The 20,787-nt window shown below is 42.5% G+C and overlaps 1 protein-coding gene across 4 annotated transcripts in view; it reads right to left on the bottom strand.

The window, feature by feature from the left end:
* Positions 1–2,971: 2,971 nt before the first annotated feature.
* Positions 2,972–20,787, bottom strand: part of LOC141172699 (uncharacterized) — an 86,188-nt gene continuing 68,372 nt past the window's right edge. Inside the window, exons 2-4 of one of the 4 annotated variants that reach the window (XM_073657145.1) lie at positions 14,784–15,282; positions 11,962–12,029; positions 2,972–4,939 (exon numbers count right to left, since the gene is read on the bottom strand). In XM_073657145.1, the coding sequence (XP_073513246.1) occupies positions 4,491–4,939; positions 11,962–12,029; positions 14,784–15,282 (1,016 nt within the window). In that variant the 3' untranslated portion in view covers positions 2,972–4,490. The remainder of the gene's footprint in view (positions 4,940–11,961; positions 12,030–14,783; positions 15,283–20,787) is intronic. The other 3 variants (XM_073657144.1, XR_012252521.1, XR_012252522.1) reach the window with 3 other exon arrangements.

Here is a 20,787-nt window from a genome sequence, read left to right as displayed (position 1 = left end):
AAAAATCGTTGTTTCCTGTTATAATGAATAGCCAGCGTATGTCGTCTGTTTATAGTCTAAGGTAAGAAGAATGATTTCATCTGTGTTATCTCACCACCTACAAACAATCAGACTTGGGGCTCCTTCACACATCAGTTTTTTGGTACATAGAGTATTCGTTATTTTTGCAGGTAGATCATGGACCCGTTATGATAAATGTGCATTTTCACCTGCCCTTTTTTTTGGCCTGATTGAAAGGAATCCGTCAGGAGGATTTGCTATGTAATCTGATAGCAGCATGATATAGGGGAAGAGACCCTGATTCCAATGACGTATCACTTACAGGGCTGTTGTTATGATAGTGTAACCACTCACTTGGGAAAATAGGTGACACACTAAAAACTGCAACTGACCCTGCCAGTTCCTGTACAGACTAGAGATCCTGACCCAGCAGTCCATAGTGGTTCCTGCATGAGCTGAGATAGCGCTTACCACAGACTAGACGATTACAACTCAGACCTATTCTGTCTGAAAGGAAGTCGAGTGCTTCACGTTACTCCTAAAAAAATGGAGGACAGAGTAGAGTGCAAATTACCTACAGAAGGGAAAGTGTGCTCAAATAGAAAGATCCCAGAGTGAGTAAAGCTAACCAGGAAATACAAAATATAGGATTAAGTATGTGCTGTTAGAGAATATGCCGCCTACTTCCTAAAAAGAACAGAATATAGGTGAAGGGTAAAGAACATAAAGAGCAAAGAGATAAACCCTAGCTGGTCTTTCACTGACTGGGTTAAACTACTGCAGTATGGCTGGACATCCAAATGAGAATATCACCAGCAGGAAATACCAGCAGGGGGAAGGTACTTAAAGCTGCACCTGAAAGGTGATAGGGCAGACAAATGAGTAAATAATAATACCTGGTACCCTAAAAACACTGAAGCAAGTAAGCTAGTATAACAGAAACTAAACACCTGGAGAAAAGGTGTGTCTGCTGTGGCTCAGCAGACAGAGAAGCCGACCACAAAGCACAGGCTCAAGGGTCTCTGCCTCTACATTACGCTATTCTCAGAGAGAGTAGAAAAAACCTGGTGACATATTCTCTTTAAAGAGACATGTCCTACTTTGATCTGTGTTGCAATTCAAAACAAGTCAATACGCCCTTGAAAATAAACTGATATCACCCAGTTTTCCATAATTTACTGTTTAACTCCATAAGGCTAATAGCTCGATATTAGGGAAAAATTCCTTCCCAACTGCATATACGGCAGTCTGAATTATTGCCTGAATCAATGTCCCATATCAGAATCTTGTCCCCGTAAGCTGTAATTTTATATTTTCCAAGAAAGGCATCCATACCCTCCTTAACTTTTGGAAGTGAAATAACCATTTCAGCATTGTGTAATAAAGAGTTCCATAGTCTCACTGCTCTTACAGTAAAGAATATGTGACGCGCCCCTGGGCCTGCTGTGTCGCGCAGCGTCTCGCGCACGGGGGCTTACCCGGAACCGGATCAGATGAGGGTTGTAGTCTCCGAGTGGCGGGGACCCGGTCCGTGCCCAGGGAGTCAACTCAGTGTGTGGCAGTCTTGATAGATGTTATTTGAGTGTCGACTACGCCACCCGTTGATTTGCAGCTATGGAGCTGCCGCTGCAGGGCAGACCGCTGAGGCCGGTGTAGAATTGTGCAGCGTGATAGTATAACCCCCAACGGGAGGGGTATGGCCTCAGGGCAGCCGACGTGGAAGATGAGGGTAGCAGGAACCACTCAGAGACGGTGCGGTGTAATTCAGGGTCTTTACTGGTAACAACGATAGACCCTCCCGGAGTACTTGCTAGCGAACGGGGCCTGGTCAGTCCTTGAGCAGATGGGATCTCCCCTGGCCAGGCGGAGTTGTAGGCCTCCCAAACTGGCTGTACTCTTCTGGCTACCTTGCTAGAAGCGGGTATAAGTAGCCCACGTCCCTGAGTGTACCGTGTGGTGCTCACCCGTATGGCCGGTGACTCGGGGCCTTCTAATGGCTTCCGCTCCACGATGGCGGCGCTGGTCCCACGCGTGTGACTGTGCCTTCGGGTTTCTGGGCCTGAGGACCTGAAATCCCCTGCCGGTCGGCTTCTGCTGCTGGGTAAGAGTTAGTCCCCACAGCCTCGGACGCCGGGCCCGGTAAGAAAGCTTCTCAGTCAGGGCGAGCTCTGCAGCTGCCAGCCCCTGACTTGTAGTAGTATTGCTCCCACTGAGCTTCTGCTGTTTCTTCCTGTGACTGTTTCTTGTCTCTACTCTCCTTGACTGACTGACCCTGCTTCAGCCCCGGGTTTATATAGGGGAAGGTCTTCCCCTCCCAAGACTGGGCAGGAGGTGTGGCATGCACAGGATCCCTGGCCAAGAGACCTCCCACCTGCTCTCAGACATAACATTGCTTGTTACTGTGGAAACCAGACCCCTGGGGTGCCACATATGCATCTGTGATTATAATTAAAGTTTCTTTCCTGTGGAGGTAGAGGATGCCACCTTGTCCTCGTCGCAGACCTAAGTGTAAAAAGATCACTAGAAAGATCTCTGTACTGTTCCCTCATATATTTATATATTGTAAAAAAAATCACCCTTAAGCCTTCTTTTCCCAAACAACCCCCATTTTATAACCTGTCTTGGTATGGCAGTGTACCCATTCCCTTAATAACCTTGGTTGCTCTAGTTCAGCTATGTTCTTCTTATACACCGGAGACCAAAATTGTACATAGTGTCTAGGTGTCGCCACACTAGTGACTTGTATAGAAGCAAAACTCTTTTAATGCATCCTATTATTTTACTTGCTTTAGCAACAGCTGCCTGACACTAATCACTAAAATGGAGTTTGCGATTCGCTCATACACCCAAGTCTTTTTCAGTGACAGTTTTACTCAGTGTATTACAATTTAGTACATAATTGTACATTTTATTTTCTATGCTTAAGTACATGACCTTACATTTATCTACATTAAACATCAGTTGACATTTCTCAGTTGAATTCTCCAGCTAATATAAATTCCTCTGTAATATTTAATTATTTTCCTCTGTGTTGATTACCCAGCAGAGTTTAATATGATTTCTAAATATTGAAATTCAACTCCGTATGCCCCCTACAAGAGGTCATTAATAGATATGTTAAAAAGAAGAGGGCCCAATACTGACCCCTGTGGTACCCCACTGTTAACTGTGATCAAAACAGAGTGTGTTCCATTAGTAACCACCCTTTTGTTTACGATTTCTGAGCCAATTGTTAATCCAATTGTTTCATACTTATCCCTGGTCAAGATATCCCTGGTCCTGCTCTGCTCCATCTGCCCCGGTCTGTTGAACTTTGTTGTGCTCCACGTAGGGCTTTTCAGGTAGCCTGGCGTCCTTCCATGTGATTAATTACCTGGGCCTATTTAAGGGCTCCTAAGACAGACACCCGGGCCTTGGTATTGAATCTGTGACTGACTTGCAGTTTGTGTGCACAGCAGCCTGGCTCTTGTAGATGAGCAGCTTCTAGTGCCTCTACCTACTTGTCTGTGGCTTCTTGTGACTCTGGAGTTCTGTCGGCTACCTGGACCTCTTCTCTGTATTCACTTGTGGTTTTCAAGACTTCTTCTTGGCTGTGTGCGGCTTCCTTGGTAGCTGACTTCCCCGTTATCCCAGAGTGTTATTTGCTACCTACCTGCGGTTTCCACCATTGCACTACCTGCCTGCGACTTCCTGACGTCCTCAGTCCTCCTGCACTTTCCTGCACTCCACATACTTGCCTGCGGTTACCTGATGTTCACCTGCTCACCTGCGGTTTACTGATGTCTTCTGCCTGCCTGCGGTTTCCTGCAGTTCACCTTCTTGCCTGCGGTTTCCTGATGTCGCCCTTATGACTGAAAGCCAGAGGCTGCCAGGAGGAAAAAAGTTAATTTACTCCCAGCAGTGGGGCTATGTAAGAAACCTCTGTTACTGAGCAAGGGGATAAGAGACTCCTGCCTCAAAAGAAGTTTCCAGCTTCATATATACATACATAGAATATTATAATAATGCAGTATACAGCTGCCAATTATATTCTAAGTGACTGGTATCCTATGTGCAGAGCATAATGGCCATTATTAATATTAAATATCGCAATCCATTATGTTTACACTGCCTGAATTATTATTTGCTACATTAGGGGATGTTCCCATATAGTAGTTGTCCTACAAACCTTCACATATTATCAATGATCCAAGGGCATTAAAGGAACAATCCAGAAAAAACACATAGACTTTGTTAAGCCTATAGCAGGATCTAAGGGGCAGGTGACTAATTTCTTTGGTGATGATCATATTAATTATAATGATTAAAATAGATTACAAGTTTTTTATTGACTATATAACAGTATTACACACTATTACACACACAGAGTCTGGCAGACGTAACATATACAGCATGCGCTGTGTATATTTTGGGAGCGAGCGATCACTTTCTATACATCTTAATAAGATGATTCAGAAGTTTGGTTGTATAGGCTGGAGATTTCGCGGTTCCTATAACTTTGATCCTTTTTGGGTCCCATATACAGTACAATCTTCCTCTAATCCACTTTCAACCATGTCCTCAGGCACCCAGGCGGTGTCATACCCTTCTTCGTGCCACGTTTTCGGCAGTGGATGACCTTGGCGGTCGATCTTCTTTACTTTTCCCACATTCACTCTAAGCTTCAGGATGACCTGATATCGTTTTCCTACTAATGGATACCGTGCGGCTTTCTCTCTATCTCTGCTGACATAGACACCGGACCCTAACATGTTATCATCATTTGATCTTTTAAATCCATTCTGAATAATTAGTATGGCTGACTCCAAATTGGTTCCGTGGTACATCTCATATATCGTCCCGTCATTTGGCTTATCACCGCTGCAAAGTAAGATTTTACGAAAATAAGGCAGGGTCTCTTCTTGCCATAATTTTTCATCAATTTCTCTGGCCATGTTCTCTGTAAAGGAAAATATGTGTTAGACTTGTAGTGTAAATTACTGTGTTTCACTAAGACTCTTTCACATGCACGTCTTATATTTCATTATATAGATGGAGAAAAAAGCACAGAGCTGAGCCCTACAAGTGATGCACAATATTAATCTATTAGGGGGGACTGAGACATCTGTTATTTCGTAGGAAAAAGCATCAAAACAACAGAATCTGCAACTGAAGCTCCGGATATATACATATAAGAAATAGTCAGAGACCTGTCAATCAGGCCGAGTCAGGGGGAGAGAAGCCAGGAGGGGGCTGCTCGCTGGACTGTCCACTCCCTCGTCCCCCATTTAATACACCATTTTCAGTTACGAACATACATTAATTGCTGTATTAATGTTTATCAATACCATTTACAGTGGTGGCCAAAAGTATTGGCACCCCTGCAATTCTGTCAGATAATACTCAGTTTCTTCCTGAAAATGATTGCAATCACAAATTCTTTGGTATTATTATCTTCATTTAATTTGCCTTCAATGAAAAAACACAAAAAGAATTGTCCTAAAGCCAAATTGGATATAATTCCACACCAAACCTAAAAAAGGGGGTGGACAAAAGTATTGGCACTGTTTGAAAAATCATGTGATGCTTCTCTAATTCGTGTAATTAACAGCACCTGTAACTTATCTGTGGCACCTAACAGGTGTTGGCAATAACTAAATCACACTTGCAGCCAGTTAACATGGATTAAAGTTGACTCAACCTCTGTCCTGTGTCCTTGTGTGTACCACATTGAGCATGGAGAAAAGAAAGAAGACCAAAGAACTGTCTGAGGACTTGAGAAACCAAATTGTGAGGAAGCATGAGCAATCTCAAGGCTACAAGTCCATCTCCAAAGACCTGAATGTTCCTGTGTCTTCCGTGCGCAGTGTCATCAAGAAGTTTAAAGCCCATGGCACTGTGGCTAACCTCCCTAGATGTGGACGGAAAAGAAAAATTGACGAGAGATTTCAACGCAAGATTGTGCAGATGGTAGATAAAGAACCTCGACTAACATCCAAACAAGTTCAATCTGCCCTGCAGTCAGAGGGTACAACAGTGTCAACCCGTACTATCCGTCAGCGTCTGAATGAAAAGGGACTGTATGGTAGGATACCCAGGAAGACCCCACTTCTTACTCCGAGACCTAAAAAAGCCAGGCTGGAGTTTGCCAAAACTTACCTGAGAAAGCCTAAAATGTTTTGGAAGAATGTTCTCTGGTCTTTTGTGTTTTTTCCTTGCAAGCAAATTAAATGAAGATAATAATACCAAAGAATTTGTGATTGCAATCATTTTCAGGAAGAAACTGAGTATTATCTGACAGAATTGCAGGGGTGCCAATACTTTTGGCCACCACTGTATGTATGTGGCTGACAGTGGCATAACTATAGTTCGATGGGCCCCGGAGCAAGACTATGACCGGGGCCCCCCCATCCTGGCATATATATCCTCTATTCTGGTATTTATCTCCCTTATCATGGCCCCATCATGGTATAAATTTATCCCTCATCCTGGTATATATATTCCCCACCCCGGTATATACTGTATATCCCTTGTCCTGGGCCCCATATACAGTGGGGGCCCCATATACAGTGGGTACAGAAAGTATTCAGACCCCTTTAAATTTTTCACTCTTTGTTTCATTGCAGCCATTTGGTAAATTCTAAAGTTCATTTTTTTTTCTCATTAAAGTACATTCTGCACCCCATCTTGACTGAAAAAAAAAACAGAAATGTAAAAATTTTTTCAACTACCTTTTCCCGTAAATCTGTTGACAATTGTTTTGCTTTCCCCATGACTCACAATCCAGAAACATCAGTGGCTGGATGAAAGATGCAAGAGTCTTTCTGGATCCCAGAAGCTCACTCAGCTTTTATGCATACCCACTGATTACAAGCAAACAGGTCACAGGTGAGGATGTTACCTTTAGCAGCCATTCAAACCCATTTGTGTCAAATTCTGTGCATGTTTTCAGGCCAAAATTACCAGGGTATGTGAACTTTTTATCAAGGTCATTTGAATGTTTTTGGTTGTCATTAAGATTTAAAAAGAGAAAACACAGTAGTTTGACAATAAATGGCTTCAACCAACCAATTTTGTTATCATTCATATTCTCTGAAACAAGGCCAAGAAAGGAAAAATTCTGCTGGGGTATGTAAACTTTTGATCACAACTGTATATATATAATATATATATACAGTTATATGAAAAAGTTTGGGCACCCCTATTAATCTTAAGCTTAATGTTTTATAAAAATTGGTGTTTTTGCAACAGCTATTTCAGTTTGATATATGTAATAACTGTTGGACACAGTAATGTTTCTGCCTTGAAATGAGGTTTTTTGTACTAACAGAAAATGTGCAATCTGCATTCAAACAAAATTTGACAGGTGCATAAGTATGGGCACCTCACCAGAAAAGTGACATTAATATTTAGTAGATCCTCCTTTTGCAAAAATAACAGCCTCTAGTCGCTTCCTGTAGCTTTTAATGATTTCCTGGATCCTGGATGAAGGTATTTTTGACCATTCCTCTTTACAAAACAATTCCAGTTCAGTTAAGTTTGATGGTCGCCGAGCATGGACAGCCCTCTTCAAATGATCCCACAGATGTTCAATGATATTCAGGTCTGGGGACTGGGATTGCCATTCCAGAACATTGTAATTGTTCCTCTGCATGAATGCCTGAGTAGATTTGGAACGGTGTTTTGGATAATTGTCTTTCTGAAAGATCCATCCTCTGTGTAACTTCAACTTTATCACTGATTCTTGAACATTATTGTCAAGAATCTGCTGATACTGAGTGGAATCCATGCGCCCCTCAACTTTAACAAGATTCCCAGTACCGGCATTGGCCACACAGCCCCAAAGCATGATGGAACCTCCATCAAATTTTACTGTGGGTAGCAAGTGTTTTTCTTGGAATGCTGTGTGCTTTTGCTGCCATGCATAACGCCTTTTTGTATGACCAAACAACTCAATCTTGGTTTCATCAGTCCACAGGACCTTCTTCCAAAAAGAAATTGGCTTCTCCAAATGTGCTTTTGCATACCTCAGCCGACTCTGTTTGTGGCGTGCTTGCAGAAACGGCTTCTTTTGCATCACTCTCCCATACAGCTTCTCCTTGTGCAAAGTGCGTTGTATAGTTGACCGATGCACAGTGACACCATCTGCAGCAAGTTGATGCTGCAGCTCTCTGGAGGTGGTCTGTGGATTGTCCTTGACTGATCTCACCATTCTTCTTCTCTGCCTCTCTGATGTTTTTCTTGGCCTGCCACTTCTAGCCTTAACAAGAACTGTCCCTGTGTTCTTCCATTTCCTTACTATGTTCCTCACAGTGGAAACTGACAGGTTAAATCTCTGAGACAGCTTTTTGTATCCTTCCCCTGAACAACTATGTTGAATAATCTTTGTTTTCAGATCATTTGACAGTTGTTTTGAGGAGCCCATGATGCCACTCTTCAGAGGAGATTCAAACAGGAGAACAACTTGCAAGTGGCCACTTTAAGTAGCTTTTCTCATGATTGCATACACCTGGCTATGAAGTTCAAAGCTCATTGAGGTTACAAAACAAAAAAAAGTGCGTTAGTAAGTCAGTAAAAAGTAGGTAGGAGTATTTAAAACAAGAAAATGATAAGGGTGCCCATACTTATGCACCTGTCAAATTTTGTTTGAATGCAGATTGCACATTTTCTGTTAGTACAATAAACCTCATTTCAAGGCAGAAACATTACTGTGTCCAACAGTTATTACATATATCAAACGGAAATAGCTGTTGCAAAAACACTAATTTTTATAAAACATTAAGCTTAAGATTAATAGGGGTGCCCAAACTTTTTCATATGACTGTATATATATATATATATCCCCCATTCTGTTGCATGGGCTGCACCAGAATTGTCACAGTGTGCTTTGCTGCATGGACAGTGACACAAAGGCTATGATAGAGTGATGAAGGAGCTGCTGAAGAGATTGCCAGCAGATGACAACTGCTAGTAAAGTCTAACAGGTGTCATCCCACTCTGTGTATGCCAACTCTGTACATTTCTGCACTCCTGTTATTGGCTCTTGTGAGGTTGTTGAACCCACAAAGCTCATTGATTCTTGTAACACATTGTAACAATCAAACTTGTTGCCTCTTTGGCCATAAACTTATGGAATTGTCTTTTTTATAAACCTGCATTCCTTCCAACATCTCTGTGTAGGATGATCTGCTAAACCACCCTAGGACTTTGCACCTTACCATAAATTAAAAACATAAACAAGACCAATTAACCATACATTTCCCTGTCGGACCTTACAGAGATCAAAATGATACAGCACAGAATTTCCCACAACTACCCAATGTGCACGATTAGGTTTCATTGTAGTTTATTGCATCAAGTGGTTTGCATATCAATGTGTATAGGAAAATACTGCAAAGGAACTGCAGCACTAGTTAAGATTTATTCCTAATGAGCTTTGGATGCATCAACAGACAGACCCTGGGCTGGGACGATGGTTAGGTAGACGTAGACATCTGTCTATGGCCCTCATTCCTCTCTGGGGACATGCTAATGAAAATATATATATATTACTTGGGGAGCCTGCGGGCTACGGCCGCCTGACACCATCCATCAGCTTTCAGCATAGTGACAGCTGGGGCGCCCCGGCTGTCACCCCCTGTATACTTTAAGCAATCAGTTCCCTACCCCAATGTGCAGCGGTATGATGAGGTCACCCCATCACGCTGCTAACATCACTACAACACCTTATCACAGTGCTGATGCCTTGTAAGCACCACGAGGTGTCAAACATGGCAGAAAAGTTAAGCACTCATAGGAGCCAGAGATTCAAGAGAGAGCATCATGGGAGGGACTGTCAGGAGGGAGCACAATTTGGAGAGGGCAGCATGGGGGACAGTATGAGCGCAGAGTGTAAAGAGGGTTCAGCATGAAGTGTGTGCAAAGTATTGAGAGGTGGTAGCATTGCATTGGCACGCTGTGATGATGGAGGCAGCGAGGGGGGGTGGGAAGTGTAGAGAAGGGAACAGTGTGTAGGTCATGGTTCAGAGAGACGGACAGTGTAGTGGTTCTAGTTTATAAGGGCACATAGTGTGGCAGTTATAGTTCATAAGGTTGAACTGTGTGGTGATTATTTCTAATAAGATCAGATAATGTGGTGGTTATAGTTTATAAGGGCAGACAATTTGGCAGTTATAGCTAAAAAGAGTGGACAGTGTAGCGGATATTGTTCATAAGGGCAGACAGTCTGGAGGCTAGAACCATAAGAGGGATATCATCAGGGACATGAGGGGCAATGATATATTCAGGAAAAAAGCATAGGAATCTATCTTTATTCAGGAAAATTATAATGACATTGTTATTTTTAAGGGCATTGTGCCAGGTTGTGCAGCAGAAGACCGGAGAAGAGGAAAATCTGCAGAGACAAGCTGTGGTCATGCAAAGTTATCATGGCATCTGAACAAGATGAAGGCGACAGACATGAGAACTACTCCAATCAGAGGAGAGGTCACATGTAAGGTACCTGGATGTATAGCCCAAATTCCAAAAAAAAGTTGAGATTTGTCCTCATGTTTTTGGAATTGGGATTGTAAATGTTTATTTTTGATATTGACTGTGTCTAATCAGTACTATGGTCCTAAGTCTGATGATGGATGGCAGCAAGAACTCCCAGCATATCTTTACTATTTTTAAGGACATATTGGAAGTTGTAGTTTCATGAGATTCAAAGGTCTATAAGGCTGATATGACTTTGCAATTGGTCACTGTAATAAACTTTGTTCTTATAATCATGTACTAATGATGCTTCATGATGTATACATGTATTTATGTTGGTTCTCGTGATGTATTCATGCATTGATGGTGGTGTATTTATGTATCTATGGTGCTTCAGTTGATGCATTCATGTACTGATTGTAGTTCTGGTGATGTATTCATGTACTGATGATGGTTCTGGTGCTGTATTCCTGCGCTGATGGTGGTTCTGGTGCTGTATTCATGTCATAATGGTGTTTCTAGTCATGTATTCATGTACTGATTGTAGTTCTGGTGATGCATTCATGTACTGATGGTGGTTTTGGTCCTGTATTAATGTACTGACGATGGTTCTTGTGATGTATTCATGTACTGATGGTGGGTCTAGGGATTTTATTACATTTAGAGCCTAATGGAAGCTGGATATTAATTATTGCAGGCATTATAATGATCAGTGTTTGTTATCAGCTCTCTATACCAGAGAGGAGATGTAGGCTTATATATAGAGTTTCAGCAGATAGTATCACGCACTATAGTCTTAAACAAGAGTCACACTTGCGCTTGAGCCTCAGTAAGGAAGTTTTGGCGTAAACTGTATTTGCCCGGTAGACAAATGCAAATGCCATCAGACGGATTCCTTTGTGTTTTGTTTAGTTTTCAATAACATATCTTTCAAGTGCTGGACACCTTAATTGAAACCAAATGGCCCACATTATAGTTGAGCTATATTCGTTTTCATGACAATCCTTGGGTTTGACAATTAAAGTATAGGATGACAAGGATGAATATCACCATTGGTCTATGGTATTGCGTAAACAGTCTGCAAAGAATGAGTCGCTCCTATCTCTAACTGTGAAATTGCACCCCCTGTTAAGTCACACTTCTAAAGGATAACTAATTTTCATTTTTTGCTGATATTTTTTTGAGTGAAAAAGCGAACAATTCTAGTGTAATTGGTCATGCAAGTGTGTTACCATCTGGAGAGAATGAGTGTGTTATGGGTCTTGTTACTTTACTCTCTGAGTCATTACTTTTCTAGAGGGCAGGAGGCATCATTGGCCTCATCTGCTTAAGGCATCAATATAAGTTGTCCCAGCCCTGGATAGACCCCTACTGATATGAAGGTGTTGGCCTAATGTAGTGATGTGTCATCACCTCTAATGTGGAAAAACCACATTGTGTTTTAGAGAAGAGCATACGATTCCTTGGAACCCTTTTGAGTCTAAAACCATGTCATTATCATTATTATACCTGATGCTTCGATGTTGAATGATAATTTCAATGTCTGGATCAGTTTCTCGATTTTCTTTTGTTGTGAACTGAAATACATTTGAATAAAATGGTTATTTCTAAACCTGCAAGCATGGATTATCCAAGTCTTCGCACTTCAGAACTTCGGGACGTGAAGAACTGCTGACGCGGTGTTCTTGGGCTGTGCACACCCGGCAGGTGTCATCTGATAGCTCTGCATGCTCAGTGGGAATGGTACACATGCCCTACCAATCAGAATAGCACGTGTGCATGATTCCCGGCAGGCAGCTGATGGATGCCACCGCAGTGTCTGTCACCCCCTTCCCGATATGTGTTCATGGTTTGAGCGGGCTCAAGAGATGTGTTATACAGCCGGTATCTTTCTGTAAAAGCAGCAATTGGAGCTAGTTCCGATTGCTGCTGTTTAACCCTTTAAAAGCTACTGTCAATCGCTGACAGTTCCATTGAAGCGGCCTAATCATTGGAGTGCGTGTAGAACCTCCCATTACTTTTCCCCTGTGATTCGATTGTGGGGTGCAGATGAGTTGTTATATTGTCTGGGGGAAGTCTGAAAGCCCCCATTGTTTCCATGTCAGTCCTCTTAAGAAGCCCATGATTTTTACTTTACACTGGATATAAATAATCATGCCAAGAAGAAGCATTTCAAATCATTCTCCACCTTTAAAGTTGTCCATAATCTATACAAGTCAATAGAAAAACACAGTGATTTCTTTTGGCAGGAAAAAGGAAAATAAAGAACTAAAATAATTTGGTTGCATTACTCACTGCACATCCTTACACTAATACTTGAATTTTGGACACAATTAAGTCTTTTGGGGTCGGAGCAGCACAGCACATCTTGAATTGGTGATCTTTGCCCACTCTTCCTTACAGTAGCTCCACATCTGTCAGATTCGTGGGGCATCTCCTGTGTACAGCGCCCTCTTCAGGTCACCCACAGATTTTTCCATTGTACTCGGGTCTGGGCTTTGGTTGGGCCATTCCAAAACTCTGATCATCATCTAGTGAAGCCATTCTTTTGTTGATTTGGAGATTGCTTAGGGTCGTTGTGCTGAAAGGTGAAATTCCTCTTCAGCTTTTTAGCAGAGGCCTGAAGGATTTATTGCAAAATTGACTGATATTTGGAACTGTTCATATTTCCCTCTACCTTAATTTAAGCTCCTGTTCCAGCTGCTGAAAAACAGCCCCAAAGTTCAATGCTTCCTCCACCATGCTTCACTATGGGTGTGGTGTTCTTTTAGTGATGCACAGTGTTGTCTTTGCACCAAACATACCTTTTGGAATTACGGCCAAAATGTTCAGATTTTTCCATATTCTTTTGTCAGACTTGATGTACGCTTTGGCAAAACATAGCCAGGCATGGATGTTTTTCTTTGTAAGGAAAGGATTCCTTATTGCCCCTCTACACCACAGGCCAGACATGTGAAGTTCACAAACAGTACTTGTGGGAATTGTTGCTGTAGGCCTCTTGGCATTCTCTGGGACTAATTAACCTTTTCTCTTTTCATTAAATTTTGAGGGACGTGCAGTTTTAGGTAATGTCATTGTTGTGCCAAATTTAATCCACTTCTTGATGATCATCTTCCCAGTGTCCATTGTATATCCAATACCTTAAAAAAAATTGTATCCTCCTCCTAATCAATAACTTTCAACAATGAGATCACTTTGCTGTGTTGTCAGCTGTTTATAGGCTGTGGTTTTTGCTGTAAAGAGCAGCTAAGAAAATGTCAGGAAAAGCCTGCTAGAACAACTAAACTTTATATGAAGTTAATCAGAATTGTTGTAAATGACGGCAGCCGTATATTGACAACTACTGTGATTATCTGATTCTGAACACAACCACAATCTCAATTATAAGAGGGTATTCACACTTATGCAACAGCATTGTTTTAGTTTTTGATATTATTTTGAGGGGGGAAATAAAAAGTATCAGTTTGTTTCTCAGTGAATTTGTACAGATTATGGGTAACATTAAAGGTGGAAAAGTAGTATTGCAGTATATTATTACATTAGTAGTAAATAATATTATAGTAGTATTGCTGTCAATAAAACAAGTAATTAAATTAGGTCAAAGTCCCCTAAGGGAACTAACATATAAAGATATAAAATAAAAATATAACGTTTTAGAAATATTAAAAAAGTGTTTAAAAATATGAACTATTTTTCACTTGCTAAAAAATAAATAAATATGAATATTTAGTATCGCAGTATTGATAAAATTCCAATCTATCAAAATATACAATTATTTAACCTATAAAGTATAAAGTGGGAAGCTGGAAGTTGCGCCCCCTTAAAAATACAATAAAAAATGGTAAAAATGTCAATTATATCTCAAAATTGCATATTTTTCACTATTTCACCCCACATGTAATTTTTTTCCTGTTATTCAGTTTTGAGCGGTTTGCACCTGGTCGTGGCCGGTTTATGGTGAAATTATGTTTTTTCCACTTCTGTATTATGGCATCAACAGTGCTCACTGGATCATTCAGTAGTTTACAAATTCTTCTGTAACTAATGCCATCAGCATGTTTTACAACAATAAGGCTGCGAAGGTCTTGAGACAGCTCATTGGTTTTACCCATCATGAGATATTTCTTGTGTGGCACCTTCGTAATCAGACTCCTTTTTATCAGCCATAGGGTGAACCGGCCGATATTATTTTTCACTAAGTGGCAGGAAATATATTTACTTAGAAAATTGGTGATGTGTTTAATACCTTTTTCACCCGCCCCCTGTAGATCCTGGCAGACATAGTGTATATGTGCTGTATACTTTATATTTCGTCACTGAGCGATCACTACCTTTTAATATGCAGAGTCAGGTATTTGGACATTTTTGGTGGAGATTTTGCGGTTCCTATAACTTTGATCCTTTTCGGGTCATAAATACAATCTTCCTCTAATCCACTTTCAACCATGCCACAGTACGCAGGCACCCAGGCGGTATCATACCCTTCTTTGTGCCACGGTTTCTGCAGTGGATGGTCTTGGTGATCGATCATCTTTACTTTTCCCACATTCACTCTCAGCTTTAGGATGACTTGATCTCGTTTGTCTCCCTTGGGATACCATTTGGCTTTCTCTCTATCTCTGGTGACATAGACACCCGACCCTAACATGCCGTCACTTGATCTCCTAAATCCATTCTGAATAATTTGAATGGCCGACTCCAATGTGGTTCCGTGGTACATCTCATATATCGTCCCATCATTTGGTTTATCGTTGCTGTTAAGTAGGATTTTACGAGATTTAGGCAGGGTCTCTTCTCCCAATAAATCTTCCTTTGCACGAGCCATGTTCTCTGTAAAGAAAAATACATACTAGACTTAGGGTATGTGCACACGATGCAGAAATGAAGCAGAAAATTTCTGCATCATTTCTGCATCTCCCTGGCAGAAAAAACGCATGCAGATTGTGCATGCGTTTTTCCTGCAGAATACATGCGGATCCACATGCGGATTCACATGCGTTTCCGCATGCAGATTGACAAGCGCTTTCCAGGCGATTTTAGCATCACCTGGAAAGTGCTTGACAACTAGGTCACACTATATAAATCCATGCAAACAGCATGGATTTAAATAGTGTGACCCGAGAGAGTGTATATACTTACCTCCGATGGCCCGCGCTGTCCTGCTTTACACTCCGTTCTCCCGGCTGCCGGCAACTTTGAATTGAAAGACCTGCCGACGTCAGCGTCACGTGACCCGTCACATGACTCTGACGTCAGCGCAGGTCCTTCAACTCACTGCAAGTGCCGGGAACCAAGCAGGAGCGATGCGCGGGCCGACAGATGGTAAGTATATACAGTACAGACCAAAAGTTTGGACACAGCTTCTCATTTAAAGATTTTTCTGTATTTTCATGACTATGAAAATTGTACATTCACACTGAAGGCATCAAAACTATGCATTAACACACGTGGAATTATATACTTAACAAAAAAGTGTGAAACAACTGAAAATATGTCTTATATTCTAGGTTCTTCAAAGTAGCCACCTTTTGCTTTGATGACTACCTCTTGAAGCTCATCAAGAGAATGCCAAGAGTGTGCAAAGCAGTCATCAAAGCAAAAGGTGGCCACTTTGAAGAACCTAGAATATAAGACATATTTTCAGTTATTTCACACTTTTTTGTTAAGTATATAATTCCACATGTGTTAATTCATAGTTTTGATGCCTTCAATGTGAATGTACAATTTTCATAGTCATGAAAATACAGAAAAATCTTTAAAAGAGAAGGTGTGTCCAAACTTTTGGTCTGTACTGTATATATACGGAAATCAGACAGGGACCATATGGCAGGACTGAGACGGATAGAAAGTGTGCTGCAGACTCAGTTTTTTCTTTAGAATATCAGGTTTGAGTCATTCTCCCCCATCTTATTGTTTGTTTTGTGTTTGTTATATTGGTCTATATAGAGAAAGATGGAGAAATTAATGCAGTTTTGTCGTATTGGCACTAAGCCAAATTCAGATGGGAAGTTAAACCCGTGTGCATTAGTCGCGACTCGTGAAGGGAAAAGTCAAGTTAAACAATGTAAAAAGCTTATGAAGTTGTGTGGAATGCCAGAAGGGGTGAGGTTACAGCTCCTGGAGAGGAAGACTCTCTTAAAAGAGAGAAAAGGTCCTCTAGAAGATAATGGATTGTTGTCTACTGCTAGGGCATGGGAAAGAGTCTCTGAAAGTTTGTATAGAGAAAATTGTGTAGAAGAGGAAAGGAAAAAGAAGGACAGAGTTTTGAGTTACAGTATGTGTATTACAAAAATGTATCCTGTGAGCGGCCACCGCCGTATAATGGTGGTGATGGTGGCACATTGCCATGTGCTCCTTCTGGCGGCAGCCATTTTGTGGATGGCACATGTGCTCCTTCTGGTGGCCATTTTGTGGATGGCAAGTGTGCTGCTTCTGGCGGCAACCATTTTGTGGATGGCAAATGTGCTCCTTCTGACGGCAGCCATTTTTCGGATGGCAAATGTGCTCCTTCTGGCGGTGGCCATTTTGTGGATGGCACATGTGCTCCTTCTGGCGGCGGCCATTTTGTGGATGGCATATGTGCTCCTTCTGGTGGTGGCCATTTTGTGGATGGCAAATGTGCTCCTTCTGGCAGCAGCCATTTTGTGGATCGCAAAAGTGTTCTTTCTGGTGGTGACCATTTTGTGGATGGCACATGTGCTTCTTCTGGCGGCAGCCATTTTGTGGATGGCAAATGTGCTCCTTCTGGCGGTGGCCATTTTGTGGATGGCACATGTGCTCCTTCTGGCGGCGGCCATTTTGTGGATGGCAAAAGTGCTCTTTCTGGTGGTGGCCATTTTGTGGATGGCACATGTGCTCCTTCTGGCGGCAGCCATTTTGTGGATGGCACATGTGCTGCCTCCGGTGGCAGCCATCTTGGAACGTTGCCCCAGATCATACAAACTGAGCCATATCATCATGTAACTGACATAGATCTGGCTAAATCGAGTGTGGCACAATCCAGGAATATACACACGACTTTCGGTGGTGAACATACTAGGCCAATGCTACACACCACAAGACCAGATCCTTTTTACCCAGTAATGGCCACTAATGGCCAGTACTATACTCCTTCGGGAAGTGAACAGGTTTTACCCATGTTCCCTGTCACAACGGTGTCCAGTGGGCCACCGACCCTTTCACCTAACACTCTCATCGTCAGCCCAACTATTCTCCCACCTGGATCATCCCCAGAACCGACCCTTTCCACTGTCACTTCCATTGGCAACTCAGCCGCACGTCCACATGAGCTACTTCAAGCAGCGACCTCTCCTCCCAACACTTCCACTACAACAGCATTCTAACGCAGTCTACTTAACTCTATTCCCAGTACCTCACAGCCTCTCTCGCAGCCGAGCGCACACCTGTATGGAACAGTGGCCACTGAATCAAGGAGGGGCTCAATCTGGGGGGGGGACACCAACATCACAGGAAGCACAAAGGGGATTGAATATTGGCAACCCATTTTTGAAAAAGAACTTCCTGAGGGAACCTTGTTAGTGGTGGGTAAGGGTGACATAACGACAATGGAAACGGATGCTATTGTTAATGCTGCCAACCCTGGGTTAGAGCACAGGGGAGGTGTGGCTAGAGCTATAGTGGGCGCAGGAGGGGCGACTATTCAAACTGACAGTTGAATCATTGTTGAGTTGCGTGGTCAGATAGCTGTTGGGGACATAGCGGTGACTAAATCTGGCAATCTTCCTTGTAGAATGATCATACATGCTGTGATCCCTACTTTTGACCCTATTCATCCAGATGTCAGTGCTCGACGACTACGGGCTGCAATAACTCGTATCTTAGAGTATGCCAATATTAGTGAGCAGATTGAGACCTTGACAATTCCTGCCAGTGGTGTTGGCATCTTTGGGTTCCCTGTTCATGCATGTGCAAGGCAGATTGTTGGAATTATAATGAACAAGTGTAGCCCCCCAAGCATTTGCTGCCTCTCCGAAATCAGGTTAATTAGTAATGAGGACAGGATTGTTAAAGCTTTTAAGACTGCCTGCGTCACCTGGACTCCACCCTATGATATAGGAGCTGCCCAAATAGAGCCCCTCATTCCAGGACTGTTACGTCCTCCTGCTCCTCATACACAAGTAATTACACATGTACTTCCGGTGCCATCTCTACTGCCGCCCCAGGTGCGACCACCAACCGTGCCAATGCCCACGTCCGAGGATCCCATCCTTTATGTCAAGTGTACACCCCAGCATGCTGCTGAACCAACTCCCAGATCCAGAAAAACAGCCGATGCCTTTCTATAGAAGCATGCTTCAAATCCAAAGGAATTACTCCGCCATATGGCAAGATCTCATTTCCCTGGCAAATCTTAAAGCAGGTGATGCATATTGGCCTGTTATGGACACTGCATTTAATGATGCCTCACTTGTCAGTGACACCACATGGAACTCTGGTGTTCAGTTCTGCCAACAACTTAAGCTCCGAGCTGTTAACGCGGCAACCGTACTAGAAAGTCCCATTGTGCCCAATCCACATACAATGTTGTCAGAAATACCATCAGATGCAAAACGTTTCACTGTCATCGATCTGGCCAATTCTTTCTTCAGCGTACCACTGCATCCAGAAGATTGGTACCTGTTTGCCTTCACTTACAGAGGATCACAATACACCTGGACGGTCTTACCACAAGGAGCATAGAACTCACCAAGTCATTTCTCTCAGGCTCTTGCCTCTTGTTTACAGCGGTGGAAAGAGACTAACCATCAAGTTGTCCTTCTTCAGTAAGTTAATGATCTCCTACTATGTTGTCTGGATCAGGCGACAGCTGAAGAGTCGAGTCTTCTCTTTCATTTTGCACAACAAAACTGCAAGGTGTCCCTCAACAAAATCCAGTGGTGTCAGCCCAAAGTTGTGTTTTCAGGCCACTGTCTCTCTCCAAACCTGAAACACCTAACAGGTGAAAGGAAACTTGCTATTGAGACCGTTCCTCTACCAAAAGGACCTAAGCAATTACAAGCTTTCTTAGGACTTATCATATATTGTCGCCAATGGATTCCAGATGCCTCAAAGCTGATGCAACCGTTGTACGATGACCTCAAGACCTCAGCTTTTCCACTACGTCCCAAATCTGTGGAAGCCTTCTACGCTCTTAAACAGGCCATACAGTTTGCACCAGCTATTGAAATCCCAAATTATCAACTACCTTTTTACTTGTTTGTCAGTGAAGTAGCAGGACATGCTTCCGCAGTCCAAGCACAGAAACATGGGGGAAGAACAAGACCCATCGGCTATTACTCTGCCCGGCTGGACTCGGTGTCTCAAGCTTCCCCGACTTGCCTCAGAGCCGTTCATGCTGCACATGTGCTTCTGAACAAAACTTTTAATATCATCTTAAGACATCCGGTTCTCTTAATGGCTCCACACGACATAAAAGCTATTCTTGACCAAACTCAACCTAAACATCTATCGCTGCATCGTCATATGAGACTCCAATGTTCCCTCTTGATTCCGGATAATGTCACTCTTGTCCGCTGCACCATCCTCAACCCGTCCACGCTACTTCCTCTTTCCAGGGGGGATGTGGATGATGATACTGATACTCTAGGTGAACATGCCTTTACACACTCAGAGGATCATGATTGTCTCGAACAGATGCAGGAAGAAGCTGCCTCCAAGAGAAATGTGTCTGAAGACCCACTCCCGCATGCTGACATGACGTTCTTCACCAATGGTTCCAGATTTGCAGATGAAACAGGAAGATTCCATACGGGATATGCAGTGGTTACACATGACCAGGATTTATTTAGAAAAGAGAAAGCAGCAGTGTACGTGTCTCAAGACACTGAAGAAGGGCCTCAAAGCTCTCTTATGAAGTTTTATCCATTTAAATCAAGACAAGACACCAGATGATGAAAAGAAGTCGTGGCAAGAAGCAGGAGCTAAAAAGGATGAAGATGGAGTCTGGAGGTAGAACAAAAAGATCTGTCTACCTCATAATCTGTACCCCTCGGTGACAGAGTGGGAACACAGTATCACCCATAGAGGCAAGAATCAGATGAATGACTTGTTTTGGAAGACCTATATGGCACCTGGGATTTCTACTGTCACCCAAAAATATTGCAAGTCCTGCTTTGTGTGTGCAACATGCAATCCAGCACCACCTCAGAAAATTACTCAGAAACATTTGGCTAAACCACTCTATCCCTTTCAAAGAATTCAAATCGATCATATTCAAATGCCAAAAGTAGGGAAGTACGAGTATGTACTGGTAGTGACTGACATGTTCTCGGGATGGCCTGAAGCCTATCCAGTAACCAACATGACTGTCAGAGT

Source organism: Phyllobates terribilis, unplaced genomic scaffold (assembly GCF_046119375.1).
Source record: "Phyllobates terribilis strain yellow unplaced genomic scaffold, ASM4611937v1 Scaffold_12__6_contigs__length_324123572, whole genome shotgun sequence".
Classification (NCBI taxonomy): Eukaryota; Metazoa; Chordata; class Amphibia; order Anura; family Dendrobatidae; genus Phyllobates; species Phyllobates terribilis.
Note: the sequence above shows the minus strand (reverse complement) of the source record. Positions and strands in the feature narration are given on the sequence as shown.